Genomic DNA, 21,172 nt, shown 5'->3' with positions numbered 1-21,172 from the left:
TTTGATTCATTTTTGAGGAAAAACCCAAGTGGGGAGACTCATGATGAATTCTTTAAAAACCTTGGGGTTAATTGTCTTAAGTTCGTCTTCTGCCTTGCTTGTCGGGCCCTTGTAAAGGTGTTTTTTTGTTGCTCTTCTTTCCCTTTGGACTTTTGTACTTTTTTTATGGTAATTTGGTTTTCTTTATATTTTCTACAAAGACAATTTGATGTTTTAAATTATTTTAACCTTTTGTAAATAAAACTGTTATAATTTCACTTGGGGGGGGATTCATTTTATTTAACTGTCTCGTTTATAGGAAAAAGGGGGGAAGAGGGGGAGGGTTTTGGGGCACCTTAAACCCGGTTAAAAATTCCCTCAGTATTATTATGCGTGACCCTTCCAAGGCGGGGGGGCCCCCTTAGTTCCCAAATGTATGTCTATGTTGTTTCAACTGTTTTGGTGACATTTTTGGCTTTTTCCCCTTGTTGTTTTCTCGTCACGGAAAAGTATCTTCCCCCTTTACCCCTAGTTTTTTTTATTTCTTTGATTAACCCCCCTTTTCCCCGGTCCCCTGTTTGCCTGGGGTTTTTGGGGATTTTGTTGGGGGCCTATTTTTCAAATCATTTTTTTGTTTTTTGAATTCCTTATCAGTTACAAATTTCCTGACTTACAAATTATTTTTTCATTTAGTGTTTAAACCCCTGCCCATGCTTTTTTTGTCCCCTGTCCGTTTTGTTTGGGGTCCCCCGGGGCCCTTGCCACGGTTCTTGTTCCCGGGGTTTTTGGGGTTTTTGGTTATTAAAACGCCACGTTTCCTTGTTAAATCTTGTTTTTTTATATTTTTGGATGAGATTGTTCATGAAAAAATATTTTGTAAAAATGATTTTTTGGGTTTCCTTTATTTTCTGTTAAGAGCAAAATTTATGTATTTTGAAAAATCCTGGTTTGAACTTCTCCAAATCCCCTCTAGAGACGTGCACTCCGGAGAAGGGGACACGGGGGTCAAGTCATCTTAAGTACCAGAGGGGATTTGGGTTTACCTGTCTGACTAATTGGAGGGTTGGCGCAAAAGAGAGCCGTTTTTGTTTCGCCAGTAGGAACTTTATGCCTGGCCCGTATTGTCGTACTCCCTAAAACCCAAACGAACGAAGAAAAGGCTTCGGAAGATTAGCTTGAAAAAACGTCCCCGATGTGAAAAACCCTATGGACCGGAATGCTAATTTTCGGCAGATGGTTATACCGGGCCCAGTATAAATAAACTTAAATGACTGATGACTGGTTTTTTAAACATCCCCACGGGGCTATGATCCTTTCCCCCTTATTTTTGATCAAATTTTCTAAGCACAACAATTCAATTATCTTTTTTATCCTTTTTCACCTTTAAAAACCTTAAACTTTACAATATAAACTTTTAAACATTTTAAGAATACCCTTTTATTATACTTTCCCGAATACTTTTGCTTTTAGAATGAAAACATTGCAAAATACAGCAATACATGTAAAACCATAAAAGTTTATTCTAGATGAAAGTTTGCAATCAAACTATACAGAATACAGCAGAAAAAATACATATCATTTCAGCAGTTAAAGATAATATAAACGTTTACTCATTGATTAAAATACAACCCCTTTAAAATGTATCATATGAAATAAAAACATAAAATAATTTTATTTAATCCCTATTCAAAAAAATTAAAAAGGAAAATCGGATTTTCGCGACAAGTAGATGAACCAAATTGATTTTGGGGTCAAATTGACCTTGTAGGTAAAAACAGTTTCCACTGTTAATTAAAGAACATTTTGGCCTAGGAACTTCAAACATGGCATGATGATTGTACTTGACCAGCAGATGACCCCTATTGATTTTGGGTCAAGAAGTCAAAGGTTAAGGTCACATTGACATTGGAGGTAAAAACTGTTTAAAGAACGCTTATTTATAGGAACTTCAAACTTAATATGATGATTGATCATGACCAGCAGATGACATTGACATAAAGGTCAATGGGTCAAAGGTCAAGGTCACATGGACTTGGAGGTAAAAACGGTTTCCGAGTGATAACTAAAGAACGCTTAAGCCTAGGAACTTCTAACTTGATATGATGATTGTTGATGACCAGCAGATGACCCCTATTGATTATGGGATCAAAGGGTGAAAAGTCAAGGTCACATTGACCTTGGGTAAAAAAAAGGGTTTTTCCGATAACACATGGGCTGTTCCCCTAAAAACCTTGTAGATGTTTTTTGACTTGACCATTTATGCCCCCTTTTTGATTTTGGGGGTCAAGGGTCAACGATCGGGGTTGCATTGATTTGTAGGTAAAAAGGGTTTCCGTCATAATTGACGGGTAGGGGCTGTTGGCCCTCCAATTTTGTAGGTGTTGGTTTTCATAGATGACCCCTATTGTTTGTGGGTAGGGGAACAAAGGTAAGGGGGGCATTGCCCTGTATTGATCCCAACACTATACAGTGTTGAAAATTGAGTACCCCCAAACCGGGTGCTGGGGGGGCGTGAGGGAGTTGCACTTATTCATTATCCTTATGTACAGCCCAAATCAAACCGAGCCCTGCAATTTTATTTATTTTGTTGTGATTAATGCTTCCGAGGGACACTTTTTTTCCAGAATTTGATATAAAATGGTTTCCTAAAAAATAATTGGAAAACCCCATGGACCCCTTTTACCATCAAACTTAAAGATCATTGTTTTCGGTAATGACTCAATGTATTTTTGGGTTAAGGGATCAGATGTCAAGATCAATTGACCTTATAGGAAAAGTTTCTAAATCAATATCCCAATCGGGGCCCCTTACCTTAAAACTGCACAGGGGGCTTTCGTCTCGGAAAGTTATAACCCCATAGATTAAGGGTTTCAAAGATCAATGTCATATTGACCTTGTATGTAAACTTTTTCGCCAATAATCAACAACCAATTTGGGGCTAGGGGCATGGACGGTAATTGCATTTTCCCCAGTCCCTCTAAAAAAGGCTCAATCAAAAAAGCCTGCAAATTTCAATTTTGTCGTGTTGGACTTCCTTCAGGGAGTTTGTATTTCTTATTTTTTTGTCACTCCCTGTTAATTTGGCCGTATGGCGGTTTTTAAAATGTCCCCGTATATTTAATCAATGATGTTATATTTTTGATCCTAAAGTTAAATTTTGCAAACCGGTGCAGGGGGCGTGGACGGGAACTTGCACTTTCCAGTACCCTCCCTGAACAGGGGTCAATCAAATCGAGCCTGCAACATTTTCAATTTTTGTTGCTGAGCTTTTTTTAGGGGTTTTATTTTTCTATTCCATTGCCCTTGGGTTTATATTTTTTTTTTAAATTAAAATTTTTTGGAATAACATTTCAATGTCTTATGCAATATAAAAACTTGGGTGTCATTAATAAAATTCATAAATTTCTGCATCATTTTCAATAAAATTTTAAATAACTTTGTCATAACATTTCTGGGATAACCTTTGCGTCAAATTTTATGACTAGTATGACCATAATTAACCCTTATTGATTTTTTAATAGGTCAAAAAAGTCAGCCATAAAAACCTGATCAATATAAGGACGCCGATCGGGGGATACTGTTTTAGAAAAAAATATTTGTTTTTTTTTTTACATTTTGATCCAATTTCATGCATTTGTCTTTTCTGGGGTTTAAAGGGCCCAAATTTTGAGAGTGCAAACCCTTTTTGTATTTTAAAAATCTGCTGCAACTCAGACTGTATATTACTAAAATTTTATCGGTTATGTGTAAGTTGAACTCACATATATTCAGTGTTGAAAATTCGTAGTGACTGATATTCATTTTTCATATCAAGAAACATATATGACTAAAATTGACCCTGTGCCATACTGATAAAAACCGGTAAGTTTTCAGATTTATATTGTTTACTTTTCAATTTGCTCTCAGTTAGAGAGATATTACTGGAAAATTTTACAGAGTTTTAGAAAAAAGATAAAAAGTTTTAATTTATGAAAAAATATATTTTTGGTAAAAAGTCAAAGGCCTTTTTAAAATCTAAAAATACAGCACCTTTTATATTTCCATCATCAAAATTCTAAACCAAGCACTTAAGGCGGATCAAAACCGTTTTTACAAGAATGTGCTCCAGAAAAACTGACTGGTGTTCATTAAAGACATTTGTATAATGAAGATAAATTTTTCACTGATTGCAAATACCTTTTAAGTACTTTTAAAAAAGGTTTAATAAAAAGTGGCTTATAATATTGGGGTTTTCTTTCTTTCCCCTTTTTATAAAAGGGACATAGTTAGTTTCGTTTTTTCTGGGAATAACCCAGTGAAATATCTTTTTAATTTTTAAGGTTTGCTCTCGTTATAGGTCTTTTCATAGTTTTAAAAAATATTTTGGGGCCAAAACCACAATGCCCGAGTATTAACTTTTATCAAAATTTTTTCAATATAGCTGCTTTCTTCAAATGCTGTTATGAAAAAAAATGTAATTCTTATTTTATGTTTATGATCTAAAAATTTTTTAAAAACAAAAAAATTGTTAAATAATTAGACTTCTTAATTAGTTTTTGGAAAAATTTCTGTAAAAGTTATTTAAAAAGCTAAAAATTTCAACATTCACATTTCCTTTAAAAAGCCATCATTTAATGTTTAAAATGATTGCTAAAGACGGGTTTTCTTATTTCATTTTATATGTCTTTTAAATTATGGGGATCAATTTACATCTTTGAATTTTAACTACCTTATTAGAAAAAATTTCTTTCTCTTTTTAATTTCAACTGACATTTATTTTCCATAAATTAGATTAATCCCTTTTTACATTTTTTTTTCTTTTAAATCTTAATGCGGGCCTCTTTTATTTTGTCAGAGTACAAATTGGGGGTTTAGTCCTTTAAACGCTTTAAATTTTTTCAGGCGATGTTTTTTAAATAATGTTTCAAAAATCATTGGTATAGAAATCAAATGAAATTATTTGGTTGGGAATAGTTTTTAATAATATAAAATTAAAAAGCATTTAAACCTTTTTAAAATACTTGGGTTTTTACAATTTTGAAATAAGATAATTTATGTTTTATGCGTAAAGCATATTCCCTTCTTGTAACACAATTTATTGAAACGACAATAGTACATCGCTTGCTTAAAATTTGAGCCTCAGTCATAAATATGGGGATGGGGGAAATACTTTAAATGGTCAATTATAGTAGATGTATCTTTTGTTACCTTTGTAGGAGATTGGATTAATTTCTGAAATAAAAAAAATCTTGAACAAAAAGGGCGCCCTTTTGGGCTGTTTTTAAAAATTGCTAAGGGTTTTGGGAATAGTTAATGTTCATATCTCAAGTTATACACTCATCTAGATAAGTCAGTTCCCGGGAGTAAAATTTAAATTTCCCCGTGGTCTGGGGACCGGGAAGGGGATTGGGACGCGTTTAACTTTTGAGGGGGATGGAGGAGGGACGTGACCTGTTTTTGGTACAAAGGGGGGAGGGAAAGTGATCTGTAAAACGTAACATAAATTTGGGTTTAAATTTACTTTTTTGAAAAAACCGGGGTAAATTTTCGTTTGGGGCCCGGACATTACGGATAATCCTCAAGGAATAAGTCAAAAATTTAACCCCAAAATTAAGAACAAAAAACTAAATTTCGGGGAAATTTCAAAATTTTTTATAATTAAAAATACCGTTTAAGGGGGGCAAAAATTTAAAGATGTTTTGAAAAAAATTTTCAATGTTTTTTTTAAAATGTATCTCAAAATGTTTAAAACAAAAATTGTTTATACTGAAAATCTAAAAAAATTAAAATATTCCCTAGTTTTCATCTGCCATAAAAAAAAGAGATTGTTTTTTGGGAAAACTTGTGGGATTTTGTTTTTTTGCTGGGTTATTCATAAAATGGTAGGGCCCATTTTAAACATTTTCTTAAAAAAAAAAATAATTGTTTTATGTTCGACCTTCTCCGGTCCCTTAAAAGGTCACCATTTTTCCAAAAAAACCTTCTGTTATATTGGGTCGATTATTGTCAACTAAAATTTTCCCGATAAAAAACGTTTTATTTATCCCCCCGGGGACAAAAAAATTTGAAAAAAAGTTAAATGAAAAATCTTTATATTTAAACAAAAAAAATTCCCGCAGGAAACCAAATTTTACTTGGCCCAAATTCTTTGGTAATATCCGAAATTTCACTTCCCTGATAATTTTTTTTGATATCAGAATTAATTTAATTTAAAGTACAGACGATAGGTAGATAAAAAAAAAGTAATTCAACCCTTTTAGAGGTAGGGAAAATTTGGGGTTTGGGGAAAACAACCAACCCCTACAGCTAGAAGAAGGAACATGGCACTGGGCGAGCGAATTCAGGAAAAACCCTTTAACCTTTGACAGTTATGACAAACAAATTCCCTTTGGGAATTTTTTTTAGCTTTACAATTCGGTCAAATTTTTCCTATTTTTTTTCAAAAAAAAAAAAAAAAAAAAATTTAGTCGTAAACTATTCCGAAGTCAGAACGATTTTAATGTAATAAAAAATTTTGAAAAATTTTCGGCGCGAGGTATAATGTTTCGACGTCTCTTCTAATTTTCTTAAATAAAACTGAAGGAAAACACTTTGATTGATTAAATGGGGTTAAATAAAAGAAGTATGGTGCAAGTTTTCGCTAAATTTTGAGTTTTTATATAACAGTTTGTAGGTTTTGTAAGGGTCTAGACCGCTTTGACTTTTCACTTTAACAAGTTTGTAATATTTGCACATTGGTAATAGTCCTGTTATCATTTAATCATAAATTGTATTGTATAATATTGAAACAAAAATAATAACAATACCATTAATTGTCATGAACAAAGGAACAATATAAAATATTTAAAGTAACTAGATCAAAAAACTTTTTTAGGTAAATATTCTGTTTTGTTCTTTTCAAACAAGATCAAAATCATATTAATTGTATGGTTTTATAACAAATAATGAGCAGGTGTGGGGTTATGTCCTCTCTGTGCACGGGCTAGCTGTTAAACATATATAATTTTTTCTTATGGCTACTTTGCCTGTTGATTGGTTACAAACGATTATAAAATTATTTATTCAAACTTTGGAAACAATTTTAATTAACTAATATTGTTTATAACAGTAACGTGCCTTTATAGTTGATGTGCTTTACTTGAACTTTATATAAAATTGGGGTGACACTTTTAAGGCTATTTAATATATAGAAAAAATCAATCACTTGGATAGTTTTCAATACTTTAGTAATAATAATTACACATAACGCAATGTTAAATTGATGCAATTGATATACTTTGTTAATAGTGCAAGAATCCAAGTAATTAAAATAAAATTTTCATTAATTCTTTCTCTGATGTTGACACTTCGGGAGCTTGGCAGAGACTGACGTTCCGCAGCCCTGAGCTCTATTTATACCCAATAATTTAGTTATACTTAAATATCGTTTACTGAAGTTGAAGAAATCAAACATCCAAGAGATATTGATAATGGCCGAATATTGGTACGAATGGCATTGAGTTCGAGTGATTTTAAGGACGAATTGTTCGATAATTTTAGAAATAATAAAAATATGCCCGTTATATCAAATGATTGATACGATTTAAGTTGTTAAATATAACCATTTATTTTTTTTAATAAAATCCTACAAATGTATAAATCACAGTCTGTAAAAATGTCAACAGGCAGTATAAAGCAGTAAAAGCTGTGTAAAACGTGCTTTACACACACAACATGTTTACAGCATGTGTACTGAAGCGCGACATCAGTAGTGGGCTAAAATAGCTCTACACAACTGATTATAATTACATACTTGAGATGTCAATTATTGAATACTTTTAAAGTTTTATAATATGTCTTTGATTTACTTGGAGTATCTGTACATTTGTTATTTCCTTTTCCATTGAATATTCCTAGTACATTTTGGTATGATATAGCATACTTGTAAAGATAATTTTTATATTTTATACATTTTATTTATTTATTTTTTTTTATGTTTTATTAAGTTTTTTTTTTTTGGGGGGGGGGGGGGGAAGAAAGACATTTATAACTGGACATTTTTCCATTTTAAATATTTTTTAATTTACACTTGAGAATATACACACAAAATGACCTCCAACCTCCAATACAATAATTTTTAGCTCGACTTTTTTTTTGAAAAAAAAAAAACAAACAAAAAAAACAGGCATTGTTATAGTCTTGGCGGCGTTTGCCGTCTTCAAACTTGTACCTGGATCATAACTTTTTCAGTTCTTGGTGTATTGTCTTCAAACTTGGCAACAACAACCCTTGGGTCAAGACCTTTTAGTAAACTACACTAACCTTGACCTTCATCCATAAATGACTTTGACCTTCAAGGTCAAAAGTCCAAAGTTTGATTGTTCTTGCCATTATTAGGTGTAACTTTGATATTGTTGAATGGATTGTCTTCAAACTTGAACATAATAATCTTCAAGGAAAGCCATTTAAAATAATCAGACAGGCCTTGGCCTTCACTCATAAATGACCTTGACTTTGAAGGTCAAATTATTGAAATTTTCATTTTTTGGCTATTATCGGCTGCAACTTTGTTATTTTTGAATGGATTGTCTTCAATCTTGAACCTTATAATCTACAAGGATAGCCCTTTAAAAAACCAGACAGACCTTGACCGTCATTCATAAATGACTTTGACTCTGAAGGTCAAATTATTATAAATTTTCATTTTTTTATTTGTTTTGGTCATCAGACCAAACAAATAATGACAGCGAAATTTCAGACCCTTATGCTGTTATTTGCAAATGCCGAAACTAGTCGGCTTTTTTGAAGCGGTTACTTCCCTTTGTACTTGTATGAAAAATTCAGGGGAGATCACTGCGTAAAGACTGTCAAATGACAGGCGCATTAATTTTCAAGCAAAATTGTTCCCGAATGGTCGAAGATTTTTAATATTGTTTTGTAGATATACATGCTTTTAGTAGGCTCCATGATTATTTACATCTGTTTTAAACAACAGGTTTAGCGTCGAAATAATAAGAGTTACAAACCCTTATTTAGAATAATATGGTTTTCTTCAGGCCGTTAACATATAACCCCACCGTGGCCGAGGGGTTTGCTCACTCGCTCAGGAATCGAGAGGTCTGGAGTTCAAGTCCCAGTTAAGGCATCTCATTTTTTTAAAAATTGTTTAAGTCAAGTTAACATTGAAATGAATAGCAGTGTTGCAATTAATCGTATAGCCAATTTACTACAGGTAAAACACTAGAAAGCATTGGTGGCACTATACAAAAACAAATTTGTTTATAATCTCACAACCTTCACCTTTCTGACATTCTGAGACCAAAACAAATTAAGCGCCTTCTGTACTTTGATTTTGGCTGTTACTGGCTGTAACTTTGCTATTATTGAATTGATTGACTTCATATTATAACAGAACATTTTGAGGACAAGACCTTCATGTTAATCAAACTCAAATAAACCTTGGCTCTTTTATGACCTTGACCTTGAAGGTTAAATTATTGAATTATACAATAATATATATACACAAAAATGAAAACAAGTGCCGTAAAAAAGTCACATATAAATAAAACAAAAAAGACAGTCCATGAGTTAACTTATTCAATTATTTTTCAACCGGTTTCTCTTATGATTATCAGGGCAAATAAGAGAAACCGGTTGGCAAATAATTAGATAAGTTAACTGATGGACTGTCTTTTTTGTAAAAATAAAAACAGGTGCCGGGAAAAAGTGACATATCAATAAATATATATACGTTAAAAATATCAGTATTTTGATACGTCAAAATTTTATCAATAATAAAATATAGCCCCCTTAATTATATTCGCTAAATTTTGTTTGTAAGTTTTCTTCACCAAGGGACGAGATGGGAGGTGACAGGAGAGATAAACTTATTACAGCTTTAAACTTAATAAACACAATAAAATATGTCATAACGAATCTGTCTTTTTTTTTAAGTTTAAAGCCTTCTAAAGAATATTTCTTTCAACGGGAATGGCTCATACTTGGGGGTATGTTAACTATGTTTGCAGGTTATTTGTACGCCTACGGGATTATAGCCTGTGGTTGTTGCCTATTTAGTTAAAATAGATTTGAATAACTTAAAGCGCCACTTTTATCAATCATGTGCTTGATGACACATGTTGAAAAGTAATGAAAATACTTTCTTTCTTTATCCAAACGAAAACAACTTGTAAAATGAAGATTTTTATTCACTTTATGAATGTGTCCTACATGTCAAAAACAAGATAAAACTAAAATATTACCTCGAAAGTGTCCATATTTGTTGTGTTTACAATCTGTTATGTGAAAATACCATCTTTCTACACCATCACCAATTTTGACTAGAGGGGATTTTAGGTTTACCCTCCGTCCGTCTGTCTGTCTGTCGGTCGGTCTGTTCGTCTGTCTACAAAACTGGATCCCGCGATAACGCAAAAAGTACTGGAACTATTTTTATGGAACTTGATATATGGATTAATGGCAGTATCGAAATTATGCACGTCTTTTTCTTTTATTCCTAGGCTGAAAATTCTGGTTGCTATAGCAATAAATAGACTGAAAATATGGCAAATTTAACACATAAACTTGATCCAGTGATAACGCAAAAGGTACTGAAAGTATTTCTAGAAACTTATAATATGGGTAGATGACTGTCTGGAGATTATGTCTTTTTTTGTTGAAAATTCTGGATGCAATGGCAACAAATAGGCTGAATTCCAAGAGTTGATCCAGTTTGTACACCTTTTTTCTATAAGTTCTTTATTTCTTAAGGTATTTACTTCAAAATTTTAATATAAGTTTCGGTTCATCAACCACATCATATGTGACAAGGTTTACAACTCTAGTGCAAACATTATCAGAATTAGCTCCCTTGAACTTAGATTTGTTTATGAAAAAAAATGTTTTTTTTTTTTTTAATTACTTCTTTATTTCTTAATGTATCTCTTCAAACTTCAAATATATGTTTGTTATTATATATTATCACTCAACAATTGTGAGAAGGTTCAATACTCCAACAAGATTATTTCCAGAATTATGCTCCCCTTGAATTTACTTCTTTTCGAGAAATTGGTATTTTTATTCCAACTTCTTATAGGATTTACTTCAAACTCCAACGTCATAATAATATGACAAGGTTTATAACTGTAAAATCAATATTTCCAGAATTATCTCCTTAAACTTTGATTTTTCTTATTCATTCTTTAACTTTCTCATTTCTTCATGGATTGACTTCAAATTCAATATAAACATTCATTATCAACACATACAATACATTATATATATAAATTTTTTTAATTTTTATCTTTGCTACGATATTTGTAAATGCTATTTGAAAATTGTCATTTTTTACTATTCTTTTTTGTGAATGTAAATGTTATCTTTAAACTTAAAACAATTGGCGTCGGTGTCGGCGTCTGTGTCCGGATTTCAGATTAAAGTTTTTGTGCAGTCAAATATTTTTCATAATAACTTTTTCATTTCTAAAGGTATCAACTTCATTCTTCAAATATATTTTCCTTATCATTAACCACATCTAATGTGACAATGTTCATAAATCTAGTACCACTATTTTCAGATTCATCTCCCCTTGAACTTAGAATTTTCCTTAAAAAAATATTATTTTTTACTGTAACTTCTTTAGTTCTTTTGGAATCAACTTCATACTTCAAATATATGTTCCTTATGATCAACCACATCTGATGTGATAAGGCCCATACCTTTACCGCAATATTTTCAGATTGATCTCCCCTTGAACTTAGAATTTATCTTAAAAAATATTATTTTTTACTGTTAGTTTTTGTTATTTCTTAAGGGATCAAGTTCATACTTCAAATACATTTCCCTTATGATCAACCACATCTTATGTGACAAAGTTCATAGCTCTAGCTCCAATATTTTCAGATTGATCTTGACTTAAACTTAGAATTTTACTTAAAAAATATATTTTACTGTGACTTCTTTATTTCTTAAGGGATTAACTTAATACTTCAGGTAGAGGCTGCAGACAAGTAGACCCGCTTTCTTGTTACATCTTTATTTTATGTGCTGAAATTCTCTCTCTTAAGATATTATTAAGAAACTGTAAAAAAATAAAAGGTATAAAGATAAATAATTTAGAACATAAATTATCTCAATTTGCGGGTCAAGCAATTCCTTAAATCGGGCACTTGATGTGTTATCGAAATTTGCTCATATATCTGGACTAAATGTAAACTTTGATAAAACAAAAGTAATTTGGATAGGAAAAATTAAATACTTATCAAATAGTATAAAACCGCAATGGAAATTATCATGGAACCAACATAATTTCAATATGCTGGACATAATTTTTTATGCAAATTTGAAACAAATGATACATATAAACTATGAAGATAAATTAATTAAGATTCAAAATTTAATAAATCATTGGAAAAGGAGAATTCTCACTCCAATAGTAAAAATCACAGTTATCAAAACGCTTTTAATTTCAATTTTAAACCATCTTTTTATAGCCCTACCCTCACCACCTCAGATACCATCCATGATAAATAAACTTAATAATATGTTTTATGATTTTATATGGCAAGGAAATTTTAAAATAAAAAATACTGTTATGGTTAACGACTATTCAGAGGGAGGTTTAAAAATGTTAAACTTGCATGTTTTTATAATGGCTTTAAAGATAAGCTGGTTCAAAAGAATGATTAGCGATGCCTGTTGGAAAAACATTATTATAAATGAATTTGATATACAAACATTATTTCACTGTGGAAAACATTACATAGATAAAATTGCAAAAAGCATTTCAAACGTTTTTTGGAAGGAAACTTTTAATGCTTTTTCTACATATATAGATAAGTATCCTATAAATAACGAATCCTTCGCAGAACTACCATTGTTTTATAACAATAAATTACTAATTGGCAATAAAAGTATATTTCTTAATTCATGGTTTAAAGCCGGTGTATATTATATCGGAGATATGTTTGATTCTTAGGGTGCTTTTCTTTCAATAGAATATTTTAATGATATATTCAGGCTTAATGCAAATTTTTTAATCTTTCATGGAATTAAAAAAATGATAAATGCAATGATGACAAAATTTAATTTTAGTATGAATGACGTAAAAAAAACTTGTGAACCAAAATTGCCTCCTTATCTAAAAAAACATAATTATTAACAATGAAGGATCGATCAAAACAGACTTACAATTTATTGAATACTAATAACACACAGCCAACAAGTAAAGCAACCTGGATGAAAAAGCTTCATTTTGAGGAAAGTAAATGGAAAGTTTACAAAATGCCATTTAAAATAAAAAAAGATTCTAGGATACAGTGGTTTCAAATTAGGATTCTTCATAGAATAATTGGCACTAACTATTATTTACATAAAATTAAATATAATGATAATTCTCTTTGTACCTTTTGTAAAAATGAAAACGAAACTATCGAACATTTGTATTGGCAATGTAGTTTTGTAAAGGACATCATTGATATCTATTTCAAAACAAAAAAGAACATTTTCCGTCATTAACTGCAGACGAAATGATTTTTGGCTTAACATATGAAAGTCCTTTATCAAAAACTAAAAATCTAGTTTTAATTTACTTTAAGATATATATTTATCAATGTAGAATGCAAAAGAGTATTCCCACAGTTGTTGCAGCTAAAAAATATATAACATATTGTTACAACGTTGAAAAAGAGACTGCAATGATAAATAACAATGTTGAAACCTTTAATTCCGCGTGGAATTCTTATCTAATTTTCCTTTATGCAGATTAACACAATATTTTGTTTTTTTTCTTCTTTTTATAATTATTATTACTATTATTAGTATTATTATTACTATCAGTACATGTATTATTATTCTCTACATATATGCAGACTTAAACTTTAAGGCTGTATTGACCTATCCAAAAAATACACATCAAACTATTATATTTTTACCCCGCTAAAATGGCTTTAGAGATAAGTAAATGACTGAAAAGATGAATAGATATGATCAATAACAATATCCATAGTGCTGACTGCAGTGAGGGAGTGCAGATGAATGAGTGTAGTATGTAAATAAATTATTTTTCTTTTATGATATGTTCTGTTTTCTACTTTGAATCCATTTATAGTTGTATGTTTATATACCCATGCTGTGAATACAATGTTTATATATTTATTTGATCAATAAAAAAAAACAAAACAAAAAAACTTAATACTTCAAATATATGTTCCTTATCATGAACCACATCTTATGTGACAAGGTTCATTACTTTTGTACCAATATTGCAAGAATTATCTCCCTGATTTAGATTTATTTACTTGAAAAATGTAAATTTTAACTATAACTTCTTTAGTTTTAAAGGTATCTACCTCAAACTTCAAATACATTTTCCTTATCATCAACCAGATCTTAATTGACAAGGTTCATAACTCTTGATCAATATTTTCAGAGTTATCTCCATTTGAACGTAAAAATTTCTTTAAGAAATATTATTACTTCTTTACTGTTTAAGGTCTCTACTTCAAACTTTAAAATTATCTTATCATTACACACATGTTGTGTGACAAGGTTCATAACTCTAGTGTGACAATTTCCAGAATTATTCCCCTTGAACTTGGAATTTATGTAAACAACAATAACTTCTTGTTATAAGAAGACATATATTTATATCACAATTGATTTTTCTGTCAAAGTTGTGTCTTCCTTAATGCATCCAGTATTTAATTAGTCGAGCTTCGCTGTCTCCTGTGACAGCTCTTGTTCCTAAAAAAATGTAAATACTATTAGTAAAAGTTTTTAAAAAGTTTTGTCTGATGGTACAGGGCTTAGATATTTGGTATATATTATCATCGATAGGTCCTCTACCACAGTTTGTCAAAGTTTGACCCTATTGTTAAAATTGGTCCTTAAACAAATAACAGTTAGTCTTCAGTTGAGCACTTTGGGACCAATGGCCCCCTTGTAATTGTAAAATGGTGACCATTTCTAGCAATCAATTTTAGCTGAGCTTGTTTGGGTCATCATTCTTCATTCTTCATGTTATGATATACATAATATTACAATTTGTTGGAAAGAAATTTTTTTCCACTTCAATCTTTCATTTGTGTATATTCTTTCAGAATGTCAAATAACAAGTGTTAACTCAAAAGTTGCGTGTGTTGGTGATAATGTGGATCTTGATTGGGTTTATGAAAATACTGCAGATATCTTGAGTGTCACCTGGACATACATTGACAGTCAAACTTCAGCACAGACAACAATAATGCAGTTTGTAGGAGGATCAGCTACAGTGTCTGGCAATTATAATGTTTTGCACAAAACAAATGGTGGCATAACATTAACTAAAGTAACAAAAGCCAATAGTGGGAGCTACAAAATATCTGTAATTTATGCAACTGCACCTACAGAAGATGACACTGTTGCTGTTACTGTTAATGGTAAGACTAACATTCATAAACCTGATCAGTTTATGAGATAGTTACCAAGGGGAGGCTTTAAGGATTTGTTTTCTTTTGTTTTAAAATATCTCAATTATCATATCTCTGCACATCTAAGTTGTAAGGGGGAATAGTAACTCATCACTACTAAACAGTGGCTCGTTCACATTTTGGTGATATGTTTAAACGAGAACCCTTGATACTTCCGTTGTTACGAGCCATTGACTAAAACAAAGTTAAAACAGGTAAACACAGTTTCTAAACATATTTGTGTTTAAGAAGACATGCTTTTTCAAAAAATCAAAGAAAGCTATGCCATGTATCTAGAACAATTTTTTAATCATTTTGAATGCATATCGCTATGAAATATCCCAAAATGATGTTGCTAGAACTTTTAGCAAATGCAGTTTAAACCAAAAGTGGTCTGGGTGGTCTCAATTGTGGATATTCTTATCATTGCCTACGTACTTTATGACCATGATCTATTTTAGTCATTTTGTAAGAACAAACAATATGCATCTTAACCTGTAAATGCAATTATATATAAGTAAATTTAATGTGTGAGAGGAAGACATATTTCTGAAGACATTTAATACTTAATTTTCTTTGGTCGCAATATTAATATTATATGATTTATGTAATTCACCTTTCAAATAAGAAATTCTTTACAAAATAAATGTGCTGAAAGCAGCATTAAACCATTCTAAATTTTTATTTTTTACGTATTTCATACAATAACCCAAAAATAGTTAAATCAAGTGTCGTGCAAGAATTCGAGCAGATAATAACACATTTAAGATCTAAGTAGGTGTGGTGGTCTCAAAAGTGGGGCCAAATTAGGAATAAAACAAAGAATTGGGACTGAATCTGGTAGTCTTAATTTTCAACTTGTGTCGCACATAACTAAAAAAATATTTGTTCTAGAGTCTTGAAACCTTACAGGAATGTTGTGAGCATATGTAGTTGTGCACCTGGGTATTTTTGTGTGGATATTTTAGTATTTTTAGAGTTATTGCCCTTGACTTAGTAAAAATTTCCAATTTTCAACTTGTGTTGCACGTAACTAAAAAAGTATTTGACCTACAGTAATAAACCTTACAAGAATGTTGCTCAGCATGTGTAGTTGTGCACCTGGGTATTTTTGTGTGGATATTCTTAGAACTTTTAGAGTTATTGCCCTTGACTTAGTAAAAAATTTCTAATTTTCGACTTGTGTGGCACATAACTAAAAAAGTAAAATTTGACCTAGAGTCATGAAACCTTACAGGAATGTTGCTCATCATGTGAACTAGTGCACCATGGTATTTTGGTGTGGATATTTTTAGTATTTTTAGTTATTGCCCTATGTAACTAAAAAACATATTTGATCTAGATTCATGAAGCCTTACAGGAATGTTTCTCAGCATGTGTATTTGTGCACCTGGGTATTTTCATACGGCTTTTTCTAGTATTTTTAGAATTATTTCCCCTGACTTAGTAAAAATTCTCAATTTTCAACTTGTGTTGCACGTAACTCAAAAAGTATTTAAGCTGTAGGCCTGAAAGTTTACAAAAATGTTGGTCAGCATGTGTACTTATGCACCTTGGGATTTATTAACTTAATACAAGATTTTTAGGTATCAACTTAGGCACATGTAGCAAAAAAAATGACATGGAGACATAAGATTGACAAATTGGTGGAGTGTGGGGGCACCCGTGTCCTATGGACACCTTTCTAGTTTGTACATGAAACATTATCCTCACCTTCCATTTGCCTCAACACAAATGATTTTAACAGACCCTACTTAAAAATAAAATATTAACATTTATTCCAATGCATAGCGCTTGCGCCATCTGCAATGTGGAAGAGTGTGCAAATGTGACGAAGCCGACACAACATTCAATAATTGTCAATATTGTGGAATTATAACGATTTTATATTCATTGATAGACTTAGTTAAGAGAACCTCAAAATTGAATGAGATAGGTTCTTTATAAGCTGCTTTATATCAGGTGCCATTTCAATAACTTCTTGATCTCAAGTAAAAAAAATTATGTTCTTTTAAATGTTTTCCTATATGTAGAATGTTAAATTTGCAAAAGTTCTGTCTGTGATTTAAACATATGTTTATCTTTTTATTTTATCAAGTTACAATACTACACATCAAACACAAAATGTATACAAAATCATGATAAAGTGGATTGTACTAGAAGCTCAAACCTTATTGTAATTCTCTCCACCTCTAGCTAGACATCGGTACAGATTTTGGCGATACAGATGATTTGATAAATTGTTACATCCAAGATAAAATATGTTAACATTATAATAAGAAAATAAGAAAAATTAGAACAAAACAAACAAAAAAAATCGAGAAGTGTTAAGATGTTAAATTAGGAAAGAAATCCGAGCAAAGAAGAAAATATGTGAACATTTAAAGATATCAAAAAAGTGTGAAGCTAAAGAATTGAACAAACTGTAGAATGGCACATTCATAAAGATAATGGACCTTTCCAGATCAGTCAAAAAATATAGACTTCAATAGAAGTGTGAACAGCTTTGAATATACAATTATTCTATTCTCTCCAACTGATAAAGACGTGTTTCCTGAAATATTGGTTTTAAGAGAAACAATAGAATAAGTATTGATAATATTTATCAATGAAGGTCTGATATTATTATACTGCCTACAATGCAAGAAGAAGTGAGAGGCTGTTTCGCGAAATCCACAGATACAAAGAGGTGAGGGAATGTTATATTTGTAAAATAGGTCATCTGCAAGTAAGCTACAATGTGTATGAAAACGGGTGTGAATAATTTGAACTATATTAACTATGATAATAATAATACGAACTAATAAAAACTATAGTACAGTTTTTGTTTGTTTAAACAATTTTTTCTTAAAAGTTGAAACTGTTGCTGCATTTCTAAGAGATAATGGAAGTTCATTAAAGGCTCTAGTCTTGTTGCAGGGAGAAATGAGTCATAGTACAGGGATGTTCTAGCTCTTGGTGTTCTAAGATCTTCATGGTTACCGAGGAGATAATTTTAGTTATCAGTTATCAACTAATGGCGGTCATAAATCTGAAAGATAAGATGATGTTAGGTTGGACTTCATCTTGTAGAAAAAATGTAGCTTATGTTTCTGATGTCTGGATTCTAAAGTGTCCCAACCAACTACATCTAGAAGCTTTTGCAAAGAGACTAGTTTAGTTGCATCTGTAGCAATATGGGCAGCCACATACTGGACATTTTCAAGTGCACTTTTTTGCTCAAGTGTACAATTGTCAAGTGTCTGTTTAGAGTGAATTTTAACCTTCACATTATATTTATGCGTTAAGCCTTTCCAAGTACATAATCAATATGAGTATTCCATTTCAAATTATGTGCAAAAATAAGACCGAAATGTTTGTGATACCTCCTGAATTTCATCATTGGTCCTAAATGCGCGAGGATGGTGTATGGGGTTTAGTTTAAGAGAAATGATTAAAGATTCTGTTTTCTTAGGGTTGATTTTCACTAGACACTTTGAGGCCTATCTTTATATATTGTTTGTAAGTCCATGTTCAAAGTTTCGGCTGCACTTACTGGATCTTCGACTTTAATATAAAGACTGGTATCATCAGCGAACAGGCATATAATGTTATCGACTTTAATGTCGGCAACAATATCATTAATAATCAAAGCACTGAAGTTGCTGAATTTGTTTGGGTCTCAGAATGTCAGCAATGTGAATGTTGTGAGATTATAAACCAATTTGTTTGTAAAATGTCACCAAATTCTTTTTCCAGTGTTATAACTATAGTAAATTGGCTATGCAACACTGATATTCATTTCAATGTTTATTTTGCTTAATCAATTTAAAAAAAAACCGAAAGAAAAAGAAAAAAAAACAACAACAAAAAACAACAACAACAAAACATAAGTTGCCTGACAAAGGATTTGATTTCCGGACCTCTCGCTTCTAAAGCTAGCATGTAAACCCCTCGACCACGGGAATTATAAGATAACAGCCTAAAGAATAACATATTATTTTTAATTAGAGTTTGTAACCCTTATTAATTTCGATATATTTTGTCCACGGTAAACATGTTGTTTCACACTGAAGTAAATAAACATGGAGCTGGATATAAGCATGTTTATTTATAATAATTACAATAAATTAGAAATCTTCGACCAATCGGAAACTATTTTTTCGTTACAAAAAATAATGCGCCTGTCATTTGACAATCTTTACGCAATGATCTCCCTTTATTTTCAATGTTAATGTACATATGCAGGGAAGTAACGGCTTCGAGGAGTTTGGACTATTTTCGGCATTTGCAAATAAGAACATAAGGGTCTGAAATTTTGCTACCATTATTTGTTTGGTCTGACAACCAAATCAAATAACAATAAGAAAAAGAACGGGACCGATGCTTTGATAAAATTCCACTTTGATGTTCACCTGGAACAACAACCCTTTGTTGTCTGTTTGACAGATAAGAGAATAACCAACCTATAAGATTTCATTTACAACCGAATCTTCAATTTATATATGAGACCTTTATAGACCTTATCAAAAGCTTTACTGATGTCACAAAATTCTGATCTGACCTCTTTTCCAGAGTCAATGGCCTAAGTAAAGAAATTATGAAAGTAAGCTGATTCAGGATTGAATTTGAATCTCCGGGGAGGAAACCTTACCGAAAAAGAATTAAAAGGTTATGTGATAAAAGATGTATTCAAAAACAATTCTTTCAAAGACCTTCCATGTTGCACTTAAAAGAGATTCAAGACGGCAATTCCAAGGTAAAGATCAATCTCTGGATTTAAAAATTGGAGGACATTGGCTTCTTTCCACGCTAGATGTACGAAGAGACTGATCGAATAGGTCTGAAAAAGGAATATACAGTTCATCTTGACTCATAACAGAGTTATTTCCCTTTGTTACTTTTCCTTGTCCGAAGCATAACTTGAAATCTACCCCGCTATATAATGGCCGGGGCATATAGTGTTACCCTGTTTCGTCATTCCGTCATTCTGTCATTCCGTCATTATCAGTTTCTTTTCATTATCTTAGTAACGGTTACACACATTCAACTCAAATTTGATATATATATATATATATATATATATATATATATGCCATGGTTCGATGACTTTTGGCAGTTATGCCCCTTTTACTTTGAAAATAATATGAAATTTTTAGTTTCCGTTTATTATCTCCACAACGGTACAATACATTTTACTCAAACATGACATATGGATATGTCATGAAAAAATACAGTTCAAGTTCAAATTTGGTCATGGTTCAATGATATTGGCAGAGTTATGTCCCTTTGTCTTTGATAATAATATGAAATTTTTCCGTTCATTGTCTCCTTTTAGGGTATTACACAATCAACTCAAATTTGACATATGGATACGTCAAAAATGTGCAGGTCAAGTTCGAATTTTGTCATGGTTCGATGATTTTTGGCAGATTTATGCCCCTATGACTTTGGAAATTATATGAAATTTTCAGTTTCCGTTTATTATCTCCTCAATAGTTGTACATATTCAACTCAAATTTGACATATGGACATGTCAAAGGAATGCGCAAGTCAAATTTGAATTTGGTCATGGTTCATTGATTTTTGGCAGAGTTATGTCCCTTTCACTTTGAAAATAATAAGACATTTTCAGTTTCCGTTCATTCTCTCCTCTAGGGCATTACACATTCAACTCAAATTTTACATATGGATACGTCAAAGAAATGCGCAGGTCAGGTTTGAATTTTGTCATGGTTAATGATTTTTGGCAGAGTTATGCCCCTTAAACTTTGAAAAAAAGGAAATTTTCAGTTCCCATTTATTATCTC

The 21,172-nt window shown here is 31.4% G+C and overlaps 1 protein-coding gene across 1 annotated transcript in view; it reads left to right on the top strand.

The window, feature by feature from the left end:
• Positions 1-13,098: 13,098 nt before the first annotated feature.
• Positions 13,099-21,172, top strand: part of LOC132722852 (uncharacterized) — a 43,306-nt gene continuing 35,232 nt past the window's right edge. The window contains exons 1-2 of the mRNA XM_060707438.1: positions 13,099-13,198; positions 15,036-15,353. Of these exons, the coding sequence (XP_060563421.1) occupies positions 13,099-13,198; positions 15,036-15,353 (418 nt within the window). The remainder of the gene's footprint in view (positions 13,199-15,035; positions 15,354-21,172) is intronic.

The sequence above is a fragment of the Ruditapes philippinarum genome, unplaced genomic scaffold, assembly GCF_026571515.1.
Source record: "Ruditapes philippinarum isolate M1 unplaced genomic scaffold, ASM2657151v2 ctg490_1_1_1_1, whole genome shotgun sequence".
NCBI classification, from domain to species: Eukaryota; Metazoa; Mollusca; class Bivalvia; order Venerida; family Veneridae; genus Ruditapes; species Ruditapes philippinarum.
This window is presented reverse-complemented; position numbering and strand designations above follow the sequence as displayed.